The sequence below is a fragment of the Talaromyces proteolyticus genome (genome assembly GCF_021365285.1).
Source record: "Talaromyces proteolyticus strain PMI_201 chromosome Unknown BGW36scaffold_3, whole genome shotgun sequence".
In the NCBI taxonomy this organism is placed as follows: Eukaryota; Fungi; Ascomycota; class Eurotiomycetes; order Eurotiales; family Trichocomaceae; genus Talaromyces; species Talaromyces proteolyticus.
In genome coordinates, this window is record NW_025764279.1 from 2,615,432 (window position 1) to 2,640,364 (window position 24,933).

Consider the following 24,933-nt stretch of genomic DNA (forward strand, 5'->3'; position numbering starts at 1 on the left):
CTTCAAGGTTTAGTCAATGAGAATCGAAAAACCAGAGAAAGAACGTGAAGAACCGAAATCGATGAAAGGAGAAAGAGTAGGCTGGTGGTATAGCGACAGGAATGTTGATGGAGAGCGTGGTTGGTAAAGCACAATGGTAGGCAGTATCCACAAGAAGGGGCAAGCATCAAACGGCCAAGAACAACGCTAGAACTTTCACCAAGAGAGATAAATCGTACATAAGAGAAAAAAAATAATGAAAGGACTGAGCTAAGCTGCAGGTTATTGGCTGCAGCCGTCTATATAATGTAACAAATAGTGTATATGAAATAGAAATCGACTTGAATGAATTCCTTAGGAAAGGCCCCCTTTCGTCTTGCCGCCTGGGGTTCCTGTAGTATGAAGGTCGCTCTTCGGCTCACCAACAACCTTTTCGAGCTTTTCTAACCGGTCTCGAACGACTCGAATAGCGTAATTCATCTCCCGCTGCGATATTTGCTCGTCATCGATCTTAGAAGCCAAATATTGAGTGTAGGATTTTTGACTATGTTTGCGTGGTCGTATTCTTGACTCGTGGCTCTGGCCATTAACTGGAAAGCTGATTCCGTCCATCCCTACGCGGTCCTCCAGCCATTTCCAGAGTTCGTTCTCTTCAGCACGCCACATCTCTTCATAAGCAGCCAGTCGTTGTGGCTCCGTTAATCGCAGATGGTTTATATCAGGAGATAGCGTTGATGGTGTAGTAAGGCCTTTGGAGTATATCGTGAACAACAAAAACGCAATGATTCCAATGGCAACATGTGCACTCCAAAAGGGTTTGAAAAGGCTAACAATTGGTTGCAATGGACCGTGGAGAGGTTCGAAAATGCCCCAGCTATGATGTTCTCTTTTGTTGGCATCGAGAGCAGCACTGGCTGCGGCAGCTGCGGCAGTGACGGTTTCACCCGCGCCGACTGACCCTTTCTTGCGACGACCTTTTGACACTTTGACTCCTTTGGAGGCACCACCGGCACGACTCTGCACTGCTGCTTTCAAAGCTTTAATAAGATCATTTCCGAAAGTAGTTTGACCATCAATAGCACCTTTTTCAATGGGTCCTAATGTAATAATTAGCTTGGTTATACACTAACGATATTGGTTTTATTGTAAACTTACCCTTCAACCAACTCTTTCCTGTCCATTCAATGGCGCAAGACATGAAAAATCGAGTCTGATTGTTTGCTGCCCAGGTAAATAGGTATTTAGTTTTGACCACGAAAACATTTCCGCTGGGGACGTCAGGTGTTTGGGTCGCGAGGGTCACAAGAACAGCTTTTTCTAGATCAAGTAGATCGAGTGTTTCGTTGCTAATGCATTTTGTTTGCTTGGGTCCGATGGACGAGTATAAAGGTTTGATATATGAGTACTGGCGGGTTTTGTTTGCGTTGTTCAGTCCCTTCTTGTCATCTTCAAATTGTAACTCGAGGGACTTCTGATCCTCTACCAAAAACTTGCTCATGAAAGCTCCAGACGCAGGCCCGAAGACCATGCTGTAAACCTGACCCAGTGGCGCAGGGATAATATCTTCCTTTATAACCTTTTCATAACGGCCAGAAGGGTCGGTGTAATCCGTTGGGGAATGTGTAGGTGGTCCCGGAAACCCGCTTCCGTCCCCTTCGGAAGATCCATTGCTAACGACTGGTTTCGTGTCAGCTATGGGAAGGGTAGTCGTTGAGACCGTCACTGAGCCTGAGCCATTGGCAGCCGCACTCAGTTGTTTACCAAAGTCGGTCGAACCATTCCCAGCTAGACTATCCTCACCACCATCTAAGCTATCACCTTCGTTGTCCTCATCTTCGTCGTAGATTTCATCTTCATCCACGATGTCGCTAGCAACATCGCTCTCATTTGCCTTCTCAGTTTTGTCACCGAGACCCTCATCGATACGCATACCGTTAAGATAGCTTCTTAAAGCAGGATGATTCATCTTCCATATGTTAACCATCAAATCGTAAGTTGCTTCGCGGCTAAGCAAGCTGCGGAAGGTGTGACGTGAGTGTAGGGTCTGAATTGCAATCGCATTGGGAAATACCACGGCGGTATTTTCCTTTTCAATGGCCACAATCTCATCAAAACTGATAACCAGGGTCGTGACAAAGCCTAAGATATTGCTTGAGAAGCATATATGGCCCTCGGAGATGTAAATTCGCCCGGCGAGGATAATATCGCGTTGTAACGCACAGCTGTAGTCCTCTATCAAGAAGTCATCTTCTGGGACGCTTCGGAAAAGCTGATGGTATTCACGATTTCGTTTTTTACTTGCAACAGCGAAGCCCGTCAAGCGTGGAGCATTTGCGTTACCATTCGGCATGGCGAGCGACATTGCGTTGAGTCCCATAGCCCCTATAGTTGAACCAGTTGCTCCTGAAGAGCCACGATGACGGCGAGCTAGACGGCTGCGTACACTTCCAGTGCGTTTCACACTACCCCCATTTTCCCCATCAAATATACTCCCTCCTGGAGGGGTTTGTTCCCCACTAATCTCCTTAGTCAAGGGTGTCATTACCTTAGCATCAACAGTCTCTTCTGGAGTGACTGTTGCTGGGGTAGATACAGCATCGGTCGACTTTTCATATGCCATCGATACAGCCCGTGCTACTCGCATATCTTCAATGCGCGCGGACATTTGGTCCCTCTTAGCTGCGACATTTGATCTGCGGGGGTCTGTAGACAAATCAGGTTGAGTGATTACAACACCATCCTTCGTCGTTACCACGCCACCTGCTGCGGAATCGACATCGAGGTGGCTGAAATCCAAATCTCCACTTCCAAGGGTATCAATAGCAAGTTCTTTCTGCTTGTCGTCTTTGGATTCTCCGTTGCTTGACTGCATCGGTTGCTCGGTTCCATCACTTGCATCATCTGCAGGAAGTATTTGGGGTTTATCTCCATCAGCCGGTGACGTGACACTACGGGTTTTGTTCGGACCGCTTAAACTACTGCTTATAGTCGAAGCAGCATTCTGAGCTACAGAGAGTACCGAAGAAAAAAAGCCATTCTGCACTCCTGAAGGAGTGCGAGAACCCGTAGCTCGAGTCTCTTCGATTGTAGGCGTCAAAATTGTTGTTTGAGACAACTTGCTTGGAGGATGAGAAGTGGCACCTGCTGATCGGACACGACGGTGAGATATCATATGTCCCGACGGACTCACAACTGTACCGGGAGGGAATTCTGAACTTTGGGTTTTTATGGACTCCGGCGATTCTGTAATATTAGGGGAGGATCCATTACCAGTTTCGGTGGGCGTAGGTGGAGTGACTTTTGTGACTACCCTCTGGAGATCCCCTCCCGTAGGCGTCCTCGTAGTATTTGCATTGTCAGGCGACTCAGTTGTAGGTGGGGGGGTCGAGTCAACAATAATGGGCTTTGGTAGCGGAGGTGGTGGGCTTTGTGAGCGCTTCCCAGCTCGTCTTTCTGAGAGGCTGCTTCGTCGACTTGAGCCTCCGAAAATGCTATGCGATCTTTTACGTTGACTTTCTGCAGACAACGATGATTCCCTATCTGGGCTAACGCTTGGGCTCTTTTTAGCTTGTGGTTTGAATGCATCTTTCAACCGTCTTGATGGAGAAACGCCCGGCCTTTTTGCATTATCTGGAGCAGGGCCTGATACTGTGGAGGTTACCCCAAGGAACCCTGGCCCTTCTATCTCGGACACGCTATGTCGCCGCGAAGGCGATCCTGAACTAGCCGAAGCGGAGTCGTTATTATTATCCACGGCTGTGGTTTTTATCAGCGGTGAAGACGCAGTCAAATACCCAGTATGAGAGCTGCGCGATACGAGAGCTGGCGTTCTATTGCAATCATCGTGTTAGTCCCCATTCTGGAATATCATGCACATGTTTGCTTTGGAGGAACTAATCGACTTACTGATCCGGTTCCGAGTCGTCTGTTAACAGATTGATGCTAACGGCACTCTGGTTCGACCCAAAAGTATACTTATTTGCAGACGGCCCGGAGCTACCAAGTTCTTCTGACGGCAGCGCGGGAACTGGAACACTATTGTCATGGTCAAGCGGGGAATCAGCAGACACGACAGATTCTGTGGCTTTGCTCTTTTTCTTCTTCCGATTACCGAGCAGTTTTGACAAGCGATTCGGTGAGTCTTCCACTGCTAGTTCACCGCTAGTTGCTAGGCGCTTTTCCGGTGTTGAATCGACCGAAGAACGGCCGTTGCTCCGAGCAGAACTGGAAGTACTTTCCATATCTTGGCCTTGGGGGGCAGTCTGGTTCCGATTTGAGCGCGAGAACACCTTTTTCAATCCGACCGTAGGAGGGTGGTGTGATGACTCTTGGGCGTCATCCATGGCGTAGGCTGCCGTTGATTCAAGGCCGAGTTTCGGTGACGTTGTTCGGTCAAGGTGGGCAGACGTGCCTTACTAGGTCAATGAACTGCTTCTCCATCCAGATTAGATCAAACTATTTTATTTATACAATGAATTATGGTGTGTAATCGAGCGACGCGAAATGTCATCATACCTTGACGTAGGGTCAATTCTATCGACGTAACACTCCCCCATGCCGAGGCTAGCTGAATGTGATGTTCTCTCGACAGGAAACAAACGTACACACTTTTCACGATAGTGTCAACATGAAATTCGATGGATATCCGATGGGCCTGCTGGAAGAAGAGAAGCGTCGCTGCTGGCTGGAGCTGAGGTGGTCTGCTTAAGCAGGTTTAGGTGTTTCCAGTGTCGCAGTCGCTGGTCTGGCTGGCTGGCGAATCGGGCGAGGCGCAGTGTCGGGGGCTGTTGCTGGTCTGGCGCCTTGATCTAGAAGGGTTTAGAGCTGCTGTGGGGAAAGAGGGGAAGATTCAGGGATACGAAAACGATTAGCCTGCTTGGCTGCTGCTAGTGGTACATGATCATTGCGCGATCTGTCGGCACAGAAAACGAATATTGATTATGGCAATTGAATCAGGATCAGAGTCTCTTCACTTGCTCACAACAAAAATGCATCGTTCGCGAGGCGTCGACGAGCTGACGGCGTAGGCGGTTGTGAGCGGCGCGCGGTACTGTTAGCCGCCGAATCCACATGACCCGCGCATCATACGGCATATGCAAGAACTGCACCTTCTATATTCGACCGTCATTCACCATCCTATCTATACCGGCCTAGATCCATCCTTACCTTTTAGCGCTCTCCAGCTGCTGGCGATGACAGTATTGGAACATGCTTTCCGATGAAACCTAAAGCCACATAGCTTGCACCTGGCCTGCTCGACTAGTTACGCAGGTAGAAAGCGGCTCCCCGCAATACTACAGCACTTCCGTTTTCATTCTTTGCATTGAACAACAAGTCTATTCCTATCGCGGATCATATGCGACCCATTATTATTTCGAAAAAAATTTTTATTATAAGAAGCTTCATCTTGCTAGGCTTCGCCGTGCAACTCCCAGCGCTTTGAGATGGAGACCGTTCCGCTGACCTTAGTAATAAGTCCTCATTAGCCTTGCAAGTAAACCCAATGACTAACGGAAAATTCTGAAATAGGCACATACGCATGCGCGTAATGCCCTGCTGGAGACTCGTAAATCTAACCCGGTAGCTGCGAGCGAAGAGCATGACTTGGCCGCGGGGGAATTTGCAACTGCTTCTCAGAACTGTGTGGACGCCTATGTATGTGGCGAACCCTAGATGCTAGCGAACTTGACCGTGTCCAAGATAATCTTGCTGATGAGATTTCATTTATTAATAGGCTCTGCGAACTTTGAAACTACTTGAAGAAGAGCATAAGCGACTCGCCGTCCTTCTGCGATCTCAGCATGAGCATCCCCAGCGCACAGCATCTCCGGAGCTATCGACATCATCTCCACCCCAGAAAAATGCCCAAACCGAGTTGCCTCCATTATCTAAACCTGCACCGACAACCTCACAACACACGGGAGCAGGTGAATCGCCGCAACAGCCCCCGAGACTGCCCGGCCACAACCGTAAGCTACAGAGAGAATCGTCCTCCATAGCGAGCAACCTAGCTTCAGCTAGGGGCATTCCTGCTAATCCTCGTCGAGGCTCTCCCGTATCTCCAACCTTGTCAGCACAGCATGCTGGTGGCCAACTTAGCGATTCTCCCTCTCGAACAAAGCCAACTGAAGGAAGACTCCGAGAGCGAGGTGGCCGCGTAGTGCCAGCACCTAAGCAACCATGGTCGCCCCCGTCAATCAGTCCAACAGAAATCACGTCACGCCAGGTTATTCCTGCAGATGCTTACGATGCTCAATCATCAAAAGGCCGTTTTGCAGCAGTTGATGAGCCATTTCAACGATTCTACTCCACCTTTGAGGGACTTATCTCTAAGATATCCGCGCCCCTAGCATTTGCTGGACTGCCCTTGGGAGCCGATAATAGCGAAACCACCCGTCAGAAATCATCTGCTGAAACTAAACTTGATCGAAACAACGCAATCTCAGATCGTCCTAGTGCATCTGTGGAGGGAGACATCAACCATCTGTTTTCACGAGCTGCTTTGAGGGCGGTACGAGATGCGAATGGAGGCATGCCGAGCAATGCAGCCGAGTCATTCTACGTTGTACCAACGACAGGCGGCACAGTTTCCTATGCCGGCATTTTATCCCGTGCGGAAAAAGAAGCTCGCCGGAATAGCATGGACGATGGCGGAGATGAAGATTTCGTCGATGCCCGTGAGACACCATCTTCGCCTGAGCTATTACAAAATCTTGCATCGAGTAAAACAGCAAAAGGCTCGCGCGGATATGAAAAGAGCACCAAAACAAACGAAGAGTTATGCCTGGAAAACGAAGCATTAAAGCAGCTTACTGACCAATTATCGAAACGACTTCATATGTGGGAAGTCAACGCTCAGTCCTCATCTTTGGCCCTGCAACAATCCCTAAAAGCGATTCATCATCAGCAACACGTCAATACATCATCGCCAACAGCATCTTCTGCAATCCCGGCACCTATAGCTATACCAGCAACTAATGACCATGAGAAACGAATCAAAGAGCTCGAAGAACTGGTCCGAAGCTCTAAAAAGGAAGCAGAAAAAATAACTCGCGAGAACGAGAAACTCAAAGTTGTGCTAGGTCGATATCGTGAAAGGTGGGAGAAACTCAAAGAAGGCGCGAAGACTCGAAGGAATGCCGATGTTGCTGCTGGGCCTGGTGGCACGCCAAGCATGAATCAGGGGGAAGATGATTTATCTGTTACTCCAGTTCAGACTCCAAAAATTCCAAATGACAGTGGCAATGCGGAGGATTCTTGACTCTCCACGAGTGTACATACATATATACCGTGGTTAGTTGTAGTTACGTGTAACAGGATTCCAAGTTCATAGCAAATGAAACAAGACGGCAAAAATCATCCATGCAAGTGCTCACAGAATAAAATTCAAACACGTAGGCTAGATATTTAAGCAATGTCCCACGATCCTTAATTAAAAATCATATCTTAAACCAACATTCCAGGTTCATTATATACAAGATAGTATATCAAAAAGAATATCCGGGTATCTAACAGGTCACGAAGAGCAAAATACCAATAGCAGCGAACCCAGTCAAGCAATACATCAGGTTCCTGGATAAACATCAGGAGGATTTTCCTCAGCTTTGTGCTGCTCTTCTCTTCGTTTGCGTTTTTCTACTTTCTTCATCGCCTCGCAGGTAAGACCCTGCCGGGACATACGCTCGACAACATCTTTCTTTCGACTCATACGATCTCCAATCGAAATCAAGACTCCACCAGTGATATTGCATGTGATTGAACAACATAGAATAACAGTTGTCAAGGCAAACGGGCGAACGTGATAGCTGATAGCCCACGTACAAGTTCCCAATGCAATTTGGAAAATTGAATGGAAATCCAGTAGAACGACAATGGCGACAAGAAGACGAAGAGGAAAGGCGTGATGGGTAGGAGTCTCGTGTGGTTTATAGAATGTGTGTGACCTCGAGAACTTTTTCTGGTGGTGGTCTAGCCTGTGTTGTTGCAAGGGAGTAAGAACAGAATATTCTCCTGAAACCTTTTCTTCTCCCTCGCGTTCAACATCTACTTCGTCTGCTCGCCGCAAAGGCAGGTCGTTCTTATCCTGCAATTTTGGAAGGGTGCGCTTTTTCCGGAGCTTCCACGTTAAGTGATGGTAGTGGGCTATAAAAATCATATGATAAGTGTCGACAGCCCTAAAAGGGGCCAAGCCATCTCCCATGACAGCGAAGAGGGCTACAAGGACGTTGTCGATAACATTGATGATGTACAATTGCCGTCCGCCAACATTGATCCAACCTGCCAACATGGTCAAAAATAATCCGAGGATAATAATGTACGATAACATACCAATCAGGAAAAGGACCCAGGCAAGGCCGAACAGAGTGATTAAGGTTGCATATAATGTCACAAAGAACCCAAGAGCTAGATAGTGTTGTCAGCTACACCGAAAGTAGGAATCTCGCACCACCAGTCTACTTACGTTTCCGTACATACTGTCCAAACCCTCTCATAGCTCTTTTGAACTTCGACCGGCGTGAATGAAGCATGTGCCGAACATGATCATTCAACTCTTCAATGTCCTGCTTAGACCAACCGTCTAGAGAAGCACCGTCTGGTAATATGGCAAAGTGACTTCGACCCAAGACGATGCTCATGGAGCTAAGTGGACGGGGACGCTCCTCAGAGGCCTCCGCATATTCTATACCTGCACCTTCATCCTCCGTCGTTTGGTCAGATGTGCGGCCTTCTGAAATATCCGTTGGTCGCCGCGTAAGATTATATGTTGGCATGCGGTTGAGCAGGTTTCCAAGATCAGGAATGAAGAGCGAGTTTTGCACATTAGTTAAGGTGGAAAGGGTTGAAACTTCAGGATCTAGTTGCTTTTGATTAGCTTCAGAAATACAATTAGAATGTCGTACACCATACCTATCACGTCCAGGAGATCAACTATGCGAGAGTCGTATTCGTCGCGCGCGAGTGAGCGTTGTGTAGGTTCTGGTCCGCTGACTGTGGACGCACGATTGCGACCCAAAGCTGACAAGGCCACATTGCTTGCCCGACGAAGCATCCTTGTCCTGCTTGGAATAGAATGCAGTTCCTGGGTGGGCACTGATGTCTCCTCAGGAGCGGGCTCTGAAGCCCGTGGTCTTGCTGCCAATGCTTCGGCGGTGTTGAAATCTAGTGACGGGCGAAACATAGAGGCGGTCTCCTCTTTCACTGGAGACATGTGCTGGCGAGAATTTACTGCCGATGTAGCAGAGGAAGTCACGATAGGTGGCGCAGAATAGCGACCTGGACGAGGCTCCGAATTGCTGCGTCGCCTACCCGCCTGCCATGCGTCGTCGTCGTCTGCGTTCTGGATGTTGTCTGCGTCTGGTATCGACTGCGGAGTTGCTGATCGTCTATTTTCAATCGCCGCCTGCTGGTCAAACGATGACGCTGAGGAAAGGCGGCGTAATCGTATACTGGGCTGTCGAGACCGCCGTTGCGACGGATGGGGGGATCTCGCGGCAACTGGTTGGGAATCTTCCGACATGGCGGGGAAGGGAAAGGCTTCTTGAGGTTGAAGGCTTGACCCGGCACCATTGCTGGCGGAATCGCCAGCCTGCTCAATTCGATCCATGGTGGACGGCGAAGAGAGGGTGACTGGGAGGGGGATGAGTCGACACCTGAAGGGGAGCGACTGTGATTCAGAGCGGCCGGAAGGGTGGAGGAAATCTTTGATGTTCAAATAGTAAAGGACTGGGCGGACGGGCAAGCTTAGTCGCGCCGGAAACCTTGTTACAGGCGTTACTAACTGCCTTAGTAAGCGCAGCAGGGCGAATCACACTGGCCGAACTCTAGATAATCGCTGATCGGCCAGATGCTTGACGTCGCGCGTGCATGTCGAGTAGCAGGTCAGATCCAAGGATCGAGACCGTATATAAGCCTAGGAGCCCCTCACAGCCAGAACTCACGATGCTCTGCACCAACGTCATTGACAACGCATGCCAGTTTCGATAATCATTCCGCGTTCCACGACTGCGATGATCTGATCCGTCCGCCGTACATCCGAAGTAATTCGCAGCGCGCGCCAAGACGTTCAAGGCAGCGACGCATAGCCTACCATGGCCCTGAAACTCGCACAAGCTGAATCAAATGCTCATAGCTAAATCACCACCACCTAGGTCTACCTCCAGTGCGAGTCACGTGACAGCTAGACTCAGAACAATGTGAGGTGAGATGAATATTATTATTGTTAAGCAGAGCAAACAGCCAAACAGCCAAAAGCGGGGCAGCACCGCCGGCCGGCCAATCAGCCGTGCCTTGCCGGCAGCTTTGTTGCGAGCTGCTGGTCGCCGCCACTCCCGAGCGGGCTTAGCGCATCCTCGGGTCGCTCCTGCCCTTTTTTTACCTCCTTCTCCTTTCCCCAGCGCGCCCAGCCCGGCCATTCTTGCCTTCTTCTTCAACGCAGACATCACGCCCGCTCCCCATCTGCTTTCCATCTCCCGCTGAACAAGCTTCTGCATCTAGGGCACCAAGCTACCCTTTTCCTCCCTCAAGTCAATCTCCCGCCAAAGGCAGCCTCACGCTACCTGAGTCGTCCACCTACACATCGGTCCGTTCCCGTCATCGATTTCGAAAAGAACAGAACATCCGCCCCCGTGTCCTCAGCCTAAATATGTCTACTGCCACAGACAATCTCGCCGACGCCCTGGCGCAAACCTCTCTCAACGGCACCAACGGCGCTGATGCTGCCGCTGCCAGTGCCGATGAGGGTCGTCGGCTTTACATTGGGAACCTCGCCTACGCGACCACTGAGGGAGAGCTCAAGGAGTTCTTCAACGGCTACACCATGTGAGTCACCCACCAGCCCTATCTTGCCACACTTTCGATCAGCATACTACGCCATTCTGCATCCTGCTGTGATCTGGCAAGAGCTTGTTTTCATCGCTACACAGTGGTGTACTGTCTCGTTACAGTAATTGCTAGATCTTTCAAAGCTTGTTTGCATCACATTTGCCATCGTCGATTTATCTGTTTATAAATCTTGCCACCATTTCACCATATCAAGTTCTGCATCTAACACATCCTTTAGTGAGAGCGTTGCCATTCCTGTAAACCCACGCACCAATCGTCCTGTCGGCTATGCCTTTGTTGATCTTGCTACCGCCCACGAGGCCCAGGAGGCTATCCAACAGCTCTCTGGCAAGGAAATCCTTGAACGGAAGGTATCTGTTCAAGTTGCTCGTAAGCCCGAGCCTGCCGACGTCAAGGAAGGTGCTGTCAGTGGTGGTGAAGGAGGTAGCGGAGGTGAAGGCCGCAAGCGAGGTTCTACCCGTGGTCGCGGACGTGGTCGCGGTGGACGTGGTGGCCGTCCTGCCCGCGGTGGCCGCGCTCGCAACGAAGCTGGTGTAAGTCTGATTGTATCCATTGATTATAAGCAATAGCAAGCTAAGTCACATTAAAAGCAACCTGATGAGGCCGAGGCTGCCGCTCCGACCAATGTTCCTGCCCAGGTCGACCCTTTGATTGAAGGTGCCGCTGAGACCGAAGAATCCAAGGACAAGTCCCGGGCTGCTCGCCCTCAGAAGCAGCGTGGACCTCCTGAGGATGGTATTCCCTCCAAGACCAAGGTCATGGTTGCTAACCTTCCTTACGACCTGAGTGAAGAAAAGGTTAGCTCACCTACTAATTTTCCTATCATTAAATCTATAAAGTTCGTCAAAACTGATACTTGTATAGCTCAAAGAACTTTTCGAAGCGTACGAACCCGTCTCGGCTAAAATCGCCCTGCGCCCCATTCCTCGCTTCATGATCAAGAAGCTTCAGGCCCGCAACGAACCTCGTAAGGGTCGTGGGTTCGGATTCGTCACTTTGGGCTCTGAGGCTCTTCAGGAGAAGGCTGTTCAGGAAATGAACGGCAAGGAAATCGAGGGTCGTGAAATCGCCGTCAAGGTTGCCATTGACAGCCCCGGCAAGGAAGACGTTATTCCTGGTGAAGGTGCTGACCAGCTTGCAGAACCCGCAGCTGGCGAAGGTGAGGAAAACAGTGCTCCCGCCGCCGCCTAGATGTACGTCGATCATTACGAGCAGGGGATGTTTACGAGACTTGCCATGCAGATGTTATACAATTTTATGGTAGTTGCTCACCGCGAAACAGAAAAATGTGCTGTAGTTGACATGTCTTACAATTGATGAACTAGGCCAGGACTACTGTGTCTGCGTGTTTGATACATTGCGGCTCGGTTGCCAGGCACGCAATCTGGGCCGTATAGGCCAAGAAATCATTCCATTAATTACTATTATTTACATTTACCTGTATCATAATGACACCTTGATTCTGTTGCCAACTCCAGTTTCTGTGCCAAATACTGTGGATACCAAGAATATCACAACACTGAGGGTCAGCTCCAAGCCAGTAACGGGCGTATAGCATGCATGCATTTGCAAATAATTAAAATGTCTATTACACAATCAGTATTATCAACCCTTGACTGTCGAAATTCGATTCCATACATGTCAGAGGAGAATGTGATGTGGGGCCCGTACCAGGGTATCCATCTTTGGAAAGCAAGCTGGAGGACCAACCGCATCGCAACGAAACAACACTAGTAACCACCTGGGCCGATTCTCGACTTTATCCGCAACCACGAGCCCATATCAAACAAGCCAGCGCCCCTGAGCTCTAGAGAACAGGAATGGAAAGGCGCAAGTGTTGTGAACTAAATTCATCACTTCTTTGAATAAATTCATCACTCCTTTGAATATCCTTTCTTCCACTCTTTCAATTGCGACATTGAGTACCGTTTCACTTATCAAGTCCAACATCCCCCATCTGCCCAATATGTCGAAGATGTGGGAAGTCGATCCCGAGACAAGGGCCAAGGTATGATGCGCTCGCCAATTGCCATTTTGCCTCATAGCTGCTAAAATTCGTGACATGTTATCTCGATTGCTAATCACTTTCTTCTTCTAGCTACTTCAAATCTCAAAGACTAATGGAAACGACCGCTGTTGTGACTGTGGAGCGCCCTCACCGCAATGGGTAAATCTAAAATTTCGTTCCAGGATGTGTTTTCGAGTTTTATTTGGCTTACCAACAATCTCGCCGACAGGCTTCACCCAAATTCGGAGTATTCATCTGCCTTAATTGCGCCGGCACACATCGCGGACTCGGGGTACATATTTCATTTGTTCGGTCTATCACTATGGACGCCTTCAAGAATGCCGAGATTCAACGTATGGAGAAAGGTGGCAATGATACATGGAAGAATTTTTACGATGAGAACCCAATCGTCATTTCGGAAGGTCGAACATTCGAGGATTCGACAATTAAAGAGCGATATGATAGCGAGGTGGGTGAGGAATACAAGGATCGATTGACAGCGAAAGTCGAAGGCAAAGAATATGTCCCGGGAGAAAGAAAGAAAAAACAGCCGTCGCCAGCTACAACTCAAGAAAATATCTCGAGGTCTGGGACTCCTCTTCAGGGTGGGCGATCGTCACCGGCTACATTCGATGGTGCTCGCACACAGAAAGAACGCAATGAGGCGTATTTTACGAGACTTGGAAATGATAATGCTTCCAGAAGTGGAGACTTACCGCCATCTCAAGGGGGGAAATACGGCGGGTTTGGTGGTGGATTGCCAGTTTCTAGTACTCCGCGTCAGGTAGGCCCAGAACTTGGCTTCGATGACTTCCAGAAAGACCCAGTAGCTGCGTTTTCAAAGGGATTCGGCTGGTTTACTTCAACTGTCGGCAAGTCAGCGAAGAGTGTGAACGACACTTATATCCAACCCACAGCCAAGTCGGTACGTATTCATTCATTCCTTTGTAACTCTTGGGCAGTGGCTTATATATCTTTGTCATGTAGCTTGCCGATTCGGACTTTGCGGCTCAGGCACGAGTACATGCTACACAGTTTGGCCAGACTTTGCAGACAGGAGTACGGGGTGCGGCCGATCAATTCAACCGCTTCGTTGAGGGCCCAGACGCCGCTGGTGGTCAACGACGGCAACAACCCGAACGTCAAGATTTCTGGGATGACCTGTCATCAATTGGAGAACAGCAGAAAAACCGGCAAAAGAGACAATCCGGTGCGATTGGCACCTCAGCGATGAGGAATACACCACATACTGCGTCCTCAAAAGTTACTTCAACTACGGCCGCCACTGGGGTTGCAGGTGCCCCGGGGAAAGAGAAGGATGACTGGGGAGAGGAGTGGTAGTTTATACATGTAATTAACCATACATTACGCTGCGTGGCTAGATGTAGAGAAGTCTATATATCCGTATTGAATGAATTCATGACGAGTCAGTTCCATATCTATTATAAAACTTCCGTTTTCTAGTATACATATATATATCTTTTTAAGCATACATTGACAGTTCTCAACTACAAGCTATTCAAATCTGCCAACACAGCCTTTTGTCTTGGTGCCGACATCTTTTCAAACCTATCAACATGCATGACGAAAGTACCTCTACCAGCTGTGAGACTGCGGAGATGTTTCAAATACCCAACCATTTCTTTCAATGGAACCTTGGCTGTGATAGTTCGCGGTTGATTTGCAGATGCTTGCATCGACGAGCCGTCCTCAATACGCGGCGACTCAAACGGGTCGGGAGGGGCGTATATTTTCCTTACATCAATTACTACCTCGTCACCCACTCCAGATGTAGCGTCGAGTGCAGTTGTGATGGGTATAGCTTCGTCTAGGGAGATAATGTGTCCTCCGCGGGCCGAGGAAATGTCGTGGACGACAGCACCGAGACTAGCCTCGTCGACGCTTATAATGACATTCATCAGAGGCTCCATCAAAGCAGTGCTGTTGTTTGGTGACGTTGTAATCAAGTCCCGTAGCGCAGCCTGCGTTGCGAGGCGTGCGGCCGCTGATATGGCCGAGGCGCTGCTTTCAGAACCAAAGAGATGTTCGCCAACATCGCAAGTCAGCGTGACTCTCGTACTATGCACGGGGAATGTGAACTGTGGACCACGGGAGAGTGCTGATAGTGCTCCATTGAAGAGAGATGCTCTAAAGGCATTGACGTCTAGGTGTGACGGTAACTTCGAGCTCTGCTCACGGTCATGTTTATCCGTTACTATATCGAGTCCGGGGGCGCAGATGACTATTTGGTTTCCATCACGGATCTCAGCAAATATGGTGTTTTCGGGAAGACCCAGTTGTTCTTCAGCTGGATCATATGGCTGAACGACCGCTGTGCATCCAGCCTTTCCTTTTCGTCCTGCGATCTCCCTATCAAATGTCTTAGTTACGGCGACAGAATGGCTCAGAGCACATTCTCGGTAACCGATTTCGATTCGACCCATGGTTGCCTTTGCCTTGAAATCTTTCACCAGTCTGTCTCGAGCAATCTCCAGATGCAGTTCACCCATACCACTTAGCAGGGTCTGACCAGAATCCTCGTCAACGGTAACGTGCAAGCTGGGATCTTCTCGTAACAGAAGCGCTAAAGCATCTTGCATGCTCCTTTCCTCACTGAGGCTGTGAGGCTCAATGCTTGCAAAAAAGACGGGAGGGGGTACGTCAATGGGACGCAGTTGAAGTGTATTGAGCGGCTCTGGAGGATTCATCTTGCCGCCTGTACAGGATATTAATGTGTCGCCAGTTCGGGCATACTTTAAGCCAGCGACAACGCCGATATGACCTGCTGAGATAGATTCAACCTCAACAGCATCGTTGGCGTACATTTTGAAGAGGCGGGGGGCTTTTTCTGTAACATTTAGGTTGGTATTGTAAAGGAGACTCTGTCGATTAAGAGAACCGGAATAGACCCGGACATAAACGAGCACACCACGCTTCGCATCGCTCACAACTTTGAAAGCTAATGAACAACTCTCTAAACTTGCGGCGGGATTATTGTTACCGGAAGCCGCAGGCGTAGCGGCTTTCTTCTTTTGTTTTGACTTCCCAGTCACAGCTTCTGTGTTCTTTTCAACGACGAAATTGCCACTGAGAAGTTGGCCGAGGCTTCCTGTAGTGTTCCCAACGTTTATCTCTGGGTCGGGAGATTCAATTGGACCCGGCAATAGATTCGTAACAGCATCGAGCAACGGTTGCACCCCCATATTGCGAAAGCTAGCCCCGGCAAACACTGGTATGATTGTGTTGGCAGGGTCGAGAAGGCATTTGCGGAGACTTCTCAATATGTCGATGGAAGGTACGGCAAGATGATCCTCTTCATGATCCAGAAACTTTTCGACCATGTTTTCATCATGCTCACTTAATAATTCAACCAAAGCAACTCGAGCACGCTTTAGTTCATTGGCCAGTTTGCTGTTCTCGGCTTCTAGACCCGCCAAATCAAAGGCTTTGACCGATTTTCCATCTCCAGCCTCATTCCATAGAAGACCTGTGAGCGACACAGCATCTGCAATTCCTGTAAACCGCCCGTCACCTCCTTCAAACCACGGGATTTGACAGACCGCGGGCCAGCCATGCAGTCTAGAACCAACTTCCCGTACCGTTCTGCCAAAAGCGGCGCCATCTCGGTCCAGTTTGTTGACATAAACAATCCGTGGAATTCGGTATGTGCTTGCTTGATGCCAGACTTTCTCTGTCTGTGCTTCAACACCAGCGACTCCATCAAGGATACAAACAGCTCCGTCTAGGATTCGCAAGGACCGAAGCACCTCGAACGTAAAGTCAGCGTGTCCAGGTGTATCGATCAAATTGACCGTGTGGGAGGCGGCTGATCTTGGAAGACCTTTGGCGTCTAACCCCTGCCCACTAAGGTTATCAACCTCACTAGTTGTGCCTCTGGGTGGCCAATGAAACGTGATGGCAGCAGACTGAATAGTTATCCCCCGTGCTCTCTCAGCAGGAAGAAAATCTGTGACTGTTGATCCATCATCTACATCGCCGATGCGTCTGGTAAACCCACTGTAATAGAGCATCCGCTCTGTAGTCGTTGTTTTGCCGGCATCGATGTGTGCAATAATTCCAATATTCCGGGTCTTGTCGAGATCAATCATGTCCAGAAGCCGAGATGTGGAATTGAATTCTCGACCAAAGGTCTTTTGCAGCGATAGACGCAGTCCTTTTAGTAGTATATTGCTTGATACATGTTGGCATGTTATTCTCCTCGACAGCCCCGGAATGGGACGAGCAGCAGCCCTTCCCAAGAAAGGGGCAGTCACCATAATCGATTCACGACAGGGGTGACGAGATAATTTATAGACAGCGTTGTGGACTGTTTGGCCCCATGGTAGCTTCAAAACCAGACCTGGGCAGTCGAGAGGAATTATGTATGAACGTTGAATTGTTTTTCTGTAGCAGCTCTGAGATGGGAGCAGCATTGGCCAATCAGGTTCCAGTCTGGGACCCGCAGGCTTGGCCTCACGATGTCATGTCGCTGATCTCCGCACTACGGACTACGCAGCAGCCACCAACCATCTCCGCTACTGCCTATCCAGACCTACCATTCTCTTCGCCGCCCTATCGCACTGCCCTGTCTTGCGTCCAGAAGCGTCCCTGTATGGTACACTGTTTTCTGATATAACTGCGTGGCATTATTCATGCGTTGAAGCTTGTCGCATTGGAAAAGCCGGAGGTTGCCTGCGCGCCAGAGCAGTGACTAGCCCTACGATCATCGCACTGACGCGAAGCACAAAATGGACTATTCTTCAATTTCACCTGACCCTGCTGAGCCGTCGCCATGGGGATCACCACGTGCTGATAGAAACACGTTTGCCTCTGCCGGCCAGGCTGCTGATGTTCTTCCCGCACCCTTGCCTCCGCACCTCGAGCCATCCTATGAAGATGGCCACGAAAACGAAACAAGCGTTAGTAGCGGGCAAGCAGGATTGTCGCCTGCCAATGTAACAGAGTCGTCTCAAAGCGCCCAGATTGGCAAATCTGCGAACACCCAACCATCTCAGCCTGCCGACAACCAACAGCCTCCCCAGCAGCAGGGGCAGTCTCAAACACCTGCTCGCTATCAAACCGGGGCTCGGCAAAATGCTAGGCCCCTTGCGCCAGCTTACAAGCTACAGGCGAAATTGACGGGGCTGGAAAGGACGGGCAAAAAGGATCCTATTCTACGTTTCGATGTTTATGTGCGTTCTACATGCTTGAAGTGGGGGATTGGAAGCTTGAGCTAACCACGTGCTAGACCAACATTCCCAAATTCCGTACTACCCAATATCGAGATGTTCGTCGCACCCATTCAGAGTTTGTCAAACTTTCCGAGCACTTGATATCCTCGAATCCTGAAGCTCTTGTGCCGGCTGTGCCTCCCCCGCTCACACCGGCCGGGGCGGGAACCGACGAAGACGAGATCCGCGTCAAGGCGTCGATGCAGAGGTGGTTGAATAATGTCTTTGGAAATGAGGTCCTCATTCACGATGAGGAGATTGTACTCTTCGTTGAAAGTGATTTTGGCTATAGTCCTGTTGTCAGAATGAAGCAGCCAGCGACAGGTGTTCGGCGAAAGGTTATCAAACAATTTGCGCCGCCGCCAGATGATACTCCGGAATTGCAGAACGCCCGTCCAGTTGTGAAAAGGTTTTATCTCGGTGCGTTGGACACTAGTCAAAAGGTGGACCGTGTAGTAAAATCTCGAAGAGGTATGCGGACAGTAACCATGAAATTCTGGCGTGTTCTTACATGAGTACAGGTCTTGGTCTAGCAGAATCTGATCTTGGTGTCAAGCTTGGTCATATGCATGTGCAGGAAACACATACTGGGCTAGGAAATGCCTATCGTAAACTTGGGCGCATCATTCAAACGACCGGTGACTATCATGCGGCTCAGGCTACTGCGGAAGCAACAACACTAGGAGATCCATTGGAATACCACTCCTCGGACGCTTTCATTGTCAAGGAGACATTGACAAATCGTCACATTCTCCTGCGGGAGCTGCTCCAAGCCCAACAGACAGCGCGAAGCAAGCGCGCAGCCGCGGACCGGCTTAAAGGCAGTACTTCTGTTCGCACAGACAAGGTCGACGAGGCTATCGCAGCTTTAGATGATGCCATCGGGCATGAAACTTACCTTACTAAGAAGACACAAAGAGTAACAGCCAACTTGTTACTGGAAACCCGACGTTGGTTCAGCAGAACCTCCGATGATGTCCTAGCAAGCCTTCGAGACTACACACTAAGAGAGATTGAGGCGGAACGTCGAACTTTGGCTTTGCTTGAAAGCGTGCGTGCTGATGTTCGAGCAATCGATTCGACTGGGGGACTGAGTCGTCTTGGACGAGAGTCTCACCCTACAGTGCGGAGATCGAGTTTGGCATCTAGTCAAGGGCCGAAAGGTGATGCGTGGAGCGGTGTTCCTCGTCGCGGTGATAGCTTGAGCCGGAGCATCAGTGGAAGCACGGTCGTCGTCCCAGTTCTAGGGGATGACAGCACGAATGGTGATGGCTCTAGCAAAGGACGGGCGCGAGCTCTGAGCGGCGTTAGTTCTATTGCCGAGGAGGACGACGATGGCCGACTCGATGCTAAGAATGCGGCCAGTCGACTCGCGACGAGCACATTCTAGGTATCGACAGTGGCTGTATAGTATGCATGCGCATCAGTCTATCTGCCTGTTGTCAATGCTTCCCGCATTTTATTCGTATCTCTTTGCTATGTCATTATCATGACTTTATTTCTAGCCACGACGTATCTGATGCCAGTGTAGATAGAATTTACTACACTGCGTTAAAGCAAATGAATATATTACTGTTCTAGCATAAAAACATTCTGTAATGGCTGCTCGTGCATTAATGGATATTAAACGTCAATTAATGTTTCAATCTAAATAATTTGATGCCTACAATCACACGAAGTTCACGCGTAGAGCAACCGATATAGTAATATATAAATATAATATCATTCTGGTGATAAACGACGACATACCAGATAGACAACACGACTTCGGCAAACGGAACTCAGCGATCCAAGACCAGTTACATGTTTCAACCAGAAATAGATGGACATATGCAGTTCAGAATAACTAGGTAGAATACCCATAACTAGCCAAGTTCTTCGGTGCATTATCATATTGTAGGAACCTCATATTTCAATGTTATCATTCATTACCTGGCGCAGGATAATCCTTATCTAATGTAGTTGACAGTGTCATCGACAAAACACGAGCATTACATCAATTGATATATAATGCACATATCGCAGCTCCGTGCGGATTTATGTATGAGTAACGAGAAAATAGTGGATGATCATACGATGCTTCAAATAGTTCATTAAGTTAATAGTCAATAGCCACCGTTAGCGTAACAAACTACGAACGTTTGTTCCGTCACCTTGAGTTCTCTCTTGAGGTTGCTCGCATGGTTAGGGCTTAGCCAAGGCTGGCCCTACATACGTAGACGATACTATTCCACGACCATTCGAGGCATTGAGGTGATACGTTAATTCTGTTGTCATATTCCCCATATTTATCACGTATTATTAATAAATAATTAACAATGTCATCCAGTATCCACAATTCCACATCGTGGATAAATTTGGCATAATAAGTCACTGGGCAGTAGGCACATAGTTACAACATAACTAGTGAGTCTTAAGTAGTAAGAACTTATTGCCACGCACAGACTATTATTAACATGGCAATTATGCTGACCATCGTAATCGTTCATGTATGACTAAAAAGCGAAACTACCCGGAAAACTTCCCACTTACCAGCGCACGGGTGTATGTTGGATGTGGGTAAAACTTAACTACCACTATGTTGAGTTGGTAATAGTCTGACCCAGTCTTTGGGCGTTGTCTGTCAATAGTTTTGAACGTGGTCCACGGCGGGCATTTCCGTTTCTTCCATTTGTATAATTAGTTGCTTAGAAGTCCTTAGTTCTGGAATTGGCGGCACTACGGAGAATTCTCAACTTCTGAATGTTAGATATATACAATGTGGGCTGTCAAAAAAAAAACAAAACAAAACAAAACGACGCAAACATTCAGTACCGAAACAGCGACATCACTATGTTTAACTCGGATTAATAAGAACCCAAGTTGCATAGAGTCGCATGTAACGTAGTTAACTAATAAAAAGTTAAGTTGCTATCGACAGCATGCAGATAAAGATCGCCAAGCTGGTGCTGACGCCGGCCCATATAGAGTAACGAACTGTGCGTTACCCTTCTTGTGCGCGAGAAACTTCCCCTTCTGCACTTTTCGTTCATAATTTCAGTCCAAGTTGGGAAGGAGTAAAATTTTAGTCATGGCTAAGCATTATCGAGAACTATACTAATTAATATTATACTTGTACTTATCGAAGTTATTGCTTTTTGCCATCCACAGTGGGGACGAAGTCATAAATGACATGTACAGTAAACTTGGCTAAGCACAAACAAAGATATGATTCAGGGATTGCTATGGATTCAGGGATCGCCATTTCGCTAGCGGCTGTCGATCAGGAGGTTCAAGCGTTTCGTATAGGGTTAGTTACCACTTCGTAGTCTTAAATTTCAAGACAAATCCAGACTTAACAGGTAATGATTGCTTATGCTAAATAATCATTAATACTGTTGATCCGGTCCCATCTTTGGCCGTAAAAGCTTGATTATTTTCTTAATACTCATATTACTAGACTATTACATGCTATATATAGTCGCGTATAATAAAACGCCGACTATGATAGCACACGGCCTCCGAAATAGAGAGGTTAGAATGATCATAGTGCCTTGGCCGCCTTTATCATGCCTTATTTGAATGGTTACACCAGAAGAAAGTCTTACATGGTGACATGATGGTGTTTGTCTGACAGTCGTAATTAACTGTTATCGGACAATAATTCGGCACTCGGACATGACACAATGATCAACCCAACCAATCACTAAGCAGGATTAGGGTCCGGAAATCCATACCAATCGTCGTAAAGGGGCTGAAAAAGGACAAAAGAGCCAATCGGCATGACAGGAGGATATAGGTTCTTAGTCTAATCATTTGGCTTTTGCCGAAGATGGGCATATTCGCCGTTGAAAGTGGTCGGTGGCAACTTGCAAGGGTTTAAAAGGTAGCAAGGGGGGGCACAAATGAGAAAAGACTTGCATGACCCCCAATAGGGAAAGAATCAACGAAATACCCCCCCCCAAAAACAAGGTTCTTATCGTGCACGTATTCCAAGAAGCAGATCGTGAGAGACAAAATAGAACCCACAAATATCGTACGTTGTTGCACGGGCATTGATAGCCAAACGCCTATCGCAGTGTCACTCACTGATAGTCAACATTTTGAAGCATTCAGGAATGTCAGAATGGCATCGGTATAGACCAGTAAACAATAGGATAGAATTAGAATACATAGGTATCAAATAATTAGAAATATTTACTAGAACAATCCCAAAGCCCGTTTCATCATAAGTTGGAAAAAAATCGGCATCCAAGTCAAGTGTCTTTTATACTCCATGCACCTGTACAAATTCTTCTTTCTTGTTCGACTGTATCGTAATCTCATGGTGAACTTGCACCGTACCCTGCGCCGGCTCATGTAATCTCGAGTTGCTTGCAGAAGGGCTCACTCGCACACCATAAACAAGGTCGTCGTCAAGTTCGTAATATCCAAGGTCATCCCGGTGAGTACCCATATGACTGCCCATATGACTTCCCATTTTTCGGGACCGAGAACGCGATTGAGCAGCAGCTGAGGACGATCCGTCTAACACACTGTTTGTCGGTCGTCGTGGGTAGAGTTGCTTTCGTGAACGACGGTTGAGAAGGAATGACATTTCTGGGAAGCACACTACTAAAAAACCCGAGGTCAACTCGGCGCATCTGTGTTTTATCAGCACTGTCCATAGATGCAAGTAAGAGCATCCACTTACCCCCAAAGAAGAATGTCTGGTTGGTTCCAAGTGGTATCCGGACTGTCGCTGACTCTGATTCGAACAACAAATCCCACCGTACTAAAGATAGGCGCGCTATTGAGTTTAGTACTAGCATTCTACCGGCATTCTGACATGGTTATTAATATTGCACCTACCAGAGACCAAAGGTGAACACCGCAATAACAAGGAGCTTTTTCGTTCTATTCAGCTTAAGCCTCAAGGCTGAGTGTATAGGCAAAAGAAGAATTATATAGTCGGTAATGGTATTGAATAGACCGCTGGCATTCAAAAGGGCCGAAACGCTATTAGGTCATTAGCACGGCCTTCATACAATCATGGCAAATAGACGAACTTGACACATGTTCCGGGTATATTTTTGTCGAATATTTTTGCTCTTGGTATGCATTCTAAAATTTTGACGAGTGTGGTGCTGACGTAGAAGCCAACCATTATCACAATGAGCGAGACGATTATAATGTCTAAGGGGCTCCATTTCATGGGCGAGAAGACTCGTCGGTAGAGCCATAGGACGCTTAATTTGGTAAACAAAATGAAGACGCCGTAGAGGACCGATGCGACATTGAACCACTAAGATGGAAAATGAATTAGTCGAGATGTCTTCATATCTTGACGCCCCATGGCACATTGATTACTCACGTATGCAGCGTCTTTGGCCTGTTCGGCAGTGATATCCCAAACATGTTGGCCGCCATGATTTGCCATGACAAATCTCATCACTACACAGTATGATACTATACCGGCCTGACGATATCAATTAGTTAGGAGTTTTGCTGTTGGATCTTGTTACACAAACTCACCCATGTTACTGTAGTGAGCCCTAATTTCAGTTAGCGACAGTCACATCTCCGGCTTGAAAGTCTTACAGTCTTCAACTATCCAGGAACGCTTGATGACGGCCCGTGCGTAAACACGGGCAAAATAAAAAATGGTAACCATGGGCAGGGCTATCCCGATAGTAATGTCGGTCTGTTTAACAAGCGACTCTGGATGATCGGGATTCGACGTCACGCCCGGAGGAGGTTCATGGTAAGGCACGAACGTCGACGTCGACTGGGCGGCCGACGCGATCGTTGTGGTAGCCATCTTGGATGTGAGAGCGAGGATATCCGGGGGACTTGTTCTTGACAACAACGCAACTGCTGGATAGTGGGAATGAACAACAACTATAAAGTATAACACCCCGAGGTCTCCTGTAAGTCCTGAGGAGTTTGGCTGACCGCATTAGGCTAAGGGTGGGAAATCCGAGCCTTTCTCTAGCCGCCTGCATACTTTAAGAAGGACCAATTTTTTTCATTTCTCACCCTTATATTCCATGTCGGTCAGGGCTGTGGAGGAGGCGGAAGGAGTGGAATCAGCGCTTAGGTCTTACCAGGATGCACACGCACATGCATAGAAATACGCGGACGGTAGCCAAGCTCATAGCCTGATACTAGTAGCATAGTGAAGAAGTAAAAATGGATACGCAATGCTCATCTCTTCAGCAAGATGGTGGAAGGATCAGACACCCCGCCGGCAACGGGGCAATGGCGGCCAGTGAGGAGGAGTGGAGCACGCCATAGCAGTTGCGGTCGCTAGGACGGGGGATAATTCACTGTCGCCGAAAAGCCAAGACGGGACAGGAATTGCCTCCATCGTCGTCGCCAGTGTCAGCGTGGTCATTGGTGCTGCGGGGAGTGGTAGTGGTTAGTGAATGCTTATACTAGTCAGAGCCGGTAAGTGATACGCAGCGCTGCTAGCCGTTCCGGGCGAAAACGGGTCTGGGGGGTCCTTCCTCCAGAGTTGGCACCTGCCATCGCCCATAATTTCCTGCGCGAATCGTGAGTGAACTGATTAAGCTCAGCATACATACAATGCTCTTGTTCATAATACTCGGTCCGCCTCTGCCACTATTGCTATATCTTCCAGCGGATCGCCTGCTTCCTGCTGCAATCAGAACCGTCTCAATTTTGAGGACTGTGTAGGAACAGCAACAACACGTGCTCGCCGGGGCGTCATGTAATCAGCCTGTGTGTTCCATCTGGCCCCCATGCCGAGTTTTCTTTGGATCTGGTAATACGTTAACACTTAATAGTGCATAATCCGCACACATCAGGCAATTAATCGGAATAAGCTCTGTACTATATGCTATACTGGTATAGAGTAAGAGGACTAGTTATATACGAAGAAGAATAACACGG

At 48.4% G+C, this 24,933-nt stretch overlaps 8 protein-coding genes across 8 annotated transcripts; 4 read left to right on the forward strand and 4 right to left on the reverse strand.

The window, feature by feature from the left end:
* Positions 1-333: 333 nt before the first annotated feature.
* On the reverse strand, positions 334-4,322 carry BGW36DRAFT_424738 (uncharacterized protein; the record flags this gene model as incomplete). Its single annotated transcript, XM_046220012.1, has 3 exons — positions 334-1,076; positions 1,135-3,809; positions 3,886-4,322. 3 exons carry the CDS (start codon positions 4,320-4,322, stop codon positions 334-336), a joined length of 3,855 nt encoding a protein of 1,284 aa, XP_046075839.1.
* A 916-nt stretch (positions 4,323-5,238) lies between these two features.
* On the forward strand, positions 5,239-7,356 carry BGW36DRAFT_117355 (uncharacterized protein). Its single transcript, XM_046209266.1, has 3 exons — positions 5,239-5,447; positions 5,509-5,634; positions 5,714-7,356. The coding sequence occupies exons 1-3, from the start codon at positions 5,424-5,426 to the stop codon at positions 7,238-7,240; spliced, it is 1,677 nt and encodes a 558-aa protein (XP_046075840.1). The 5' UTR covers positions 5,239-5,423; the 3' UTR covers positions 7,241-7,356.
* Positions 7,357-7,543: 187 nt separating this feature from the next.
* On the reverse strand, positions 7,544-9,496 carry BGW36DRAFT_395099 (uncharacterized protein; the record flags this gene model as incomplete). The annotated part of the gene is made up of 4 exons (XM_046217997.1): positions 7,544-8,256; positions 8,308-8,382; positions 8,441-8,833; positions 8,887-9,496. 4 exons carry the CDS (start codon positions 9,494-9,496, stop codon positions 7,544-7,546), a joined length of 1,791 nt encoding a protein of 596 aa, XP_046075841.1.
* Positions 9,497-10,346: 850 nt separating this feature from the next.
* BGW36DRAFT_372904 (uncharacterized protein) lies at positions 10,347-12,399 on the forward strand. Its single transcript, XM_046215524.1, has 4 exons — positions 10,347-10,797; positions 11,039-11,354; positions 11,412-11,618; positions 11,686-12,399. The coding sequence occupies exons 1-4, from the start codon at positions 10,622-10,624 to the stop codon at positions 12,010-12,012; spliced, it is 1,026 nt and encodes a 341-aa protein (XP_046075842.1). The 5' UTR covers positions 10,347-10,621; the 3' UTR covers positions 12,013-12,399.
* Positions 12,400-12,573: 174 nt separating this feature from the next.
* Positions 12,574-14,279, forward strand: BGW36DRAFT_372906 (zinc finger protein gcs1). The gene is made up of 4 exons (XM_046215525.1): positions 12,574-12,829; positions 12,920-12,988; positions 13,059-13,754; positions 13,817-14,279. The coding sequence occupies exons 1-4, from the start codon at positions 12,788-12,790 to the stop codon at positions 14,168-14,170; spliced, it is 1,161 nt and encodes a 386-aa protein (XP_046075843.1). The 5' UTR covers positions 12,574-12,787; the 3' UTR covers positions 14,171-14,279.
* BGW36DRAFT_315330 (ribosome-releasing factor 2, mitochondrial) lies at positions 14,246-17,212 on the reverse strand. Its single transcript, XM_046212545.1, has one exon. It carries the CDS (start codon positions 17,104-17,106, stop codon positions 14,338-14,340), a length of 2,769 nt encoding a protein of 922 aa, XP_046075844.1. The 5' UTR covers positions 17,107-17,212; the 3' UTR covers positions 14,246-14,337.
* Positions 17,213-17,577: 365 nt separating this feature from the next.
* Positions 17,578-19,450, forward strand: BGW36DRAFT_289753 (vacuolar protein sorting-associated protein vps17; the record flags this gene model as incomplete). Its single annotated transcript, XM_046210698.1, has 3 exons — positions 17,578-18,021; positions 18,078-18,531; positions 18,582-19,450. The coding sequence occupies 3 exons, from the start codon at positions 17,578-17,580 to the stop codon at positions 19,448-19,450; spliced, it is 1,767 nt and encodes a 588-aa protein (XP_046075845.1).
* Positions 19,451-22,200: 2,750 nt separating this feature from the next.
* Positions 22,201-24,046, reverse strand: BGW36DRAFT_117415 (uncharacterized protein). The gene is made up of 7 exons (XM_046209267.1): positions 23,620-24,046; positions 23,554-23,573; positions 23,393-23,497; positions 23,088-23,323; positions 22,891-23,037; positions 22,733-22,828; positions 22,201-22,682 (listed from the first exon to the last, which is right to left on the reverse strand). The coding sequence occupies exons 1-7, from the start codon at positions 23,837-23,839 to the stop codon at positions 22,307-22,309; spliced, it is 1,200 nt and encodes a 399-aa protein (XP_046075846.1). The 5' UTR covers positions 23,840-24,046; the 3' UTR covers positions 22,201-22,306.
* Positions 24,047-24,933: the final 887 nt, after the last annotated feature.

Coding starts and splice junctions, on each gene's coding strand:
- BGW36DRAFT_117355 (XM_046209266.1), top strand. CDS start 5,424: ATGGAGACCGTTCCGCTGACCTTA. Junction 5,448..5,508: donor AGACCGTTCCGCTGACCTTA/GTAATAAGTCCT, acceptor ATTCTGAAATAG/GCACATACGCATGCGCGTAA. Junction 5,635..5,713: donor AGAACTGTGTGGACGCCTAT/GTATGTGGCGAA, acceptor ATTTATTAATAG/GCTCTGCGAACTTTGAAACT.
- BGW36DRAFT_372904 (XM_046215524.1), top strand. CDS start 10,622: ATGTCTACTGCCACAGACAATCTCGCCGACGCCCTGGCGCAAACCTCT. Junction 10,798..11,038: donor TTCTTCAACGGCTACACCAT/GTGAGTCACCCA, acceptor CACATCCTTTAG/TGAGAGCGTTGCCATTCCTG. Junction 11,355..11,411: donor GCGCTCGCAACGAAGCTGGT/GTAAGTCTGATT, acceptor TCACATTAAAAG/CAACCTGATGAGGCCGAGGC.
- BGW36DRAFT_372906 (XM_046215525.1), top strand. CDS start 12,788: ATGTCGAAGATGTGGGAAGTCGATCCCGAGACAAGGGCCAAG. Junction 12,830..12,919: donor ATCCCGAGACAAGGGCCAAG/GTATGATGCGCT, acceptor TTCTTCTTCTAG/CTACTTCAAATCTCAAAGAC. Junction 12,989..13,058: donor GAGCGCCCTCACCGCAATGG/GTAAATCTAAAA, acceptor TCTCGCCGACAG/GCTTCACCCAAATTCGGAGT.
- BGW36DRAFT_315330 (XM_046212545.1), bottom strand. CDS start 17,106: ATGGTGACTGCCCCTTTCTTGGGAAGGGCTGCTGCTCGTCCCATTCCG.
- BGW36DRAFT_117415 (XM_046209267.1), bottom strand. CDS start 23,839: ATGGCTACCACAACGATCGCGTCGGCCGCCCAGTCGACGTCGACGTTC. Junction 23,498..23,553: donor GGCTCACTACAGTAACATGG/GTGAGTTTGTGT, acceptor TGATATCGTCAG/GCCGGTATAGTATCATACTG. Junction 22,683..22,732: donor CCAGACATTCTTCTTTGGGG/GTAAGTGGATGC, acceptor GATAAAACACAG/ATGCGCCGAGTTGACCTCGG.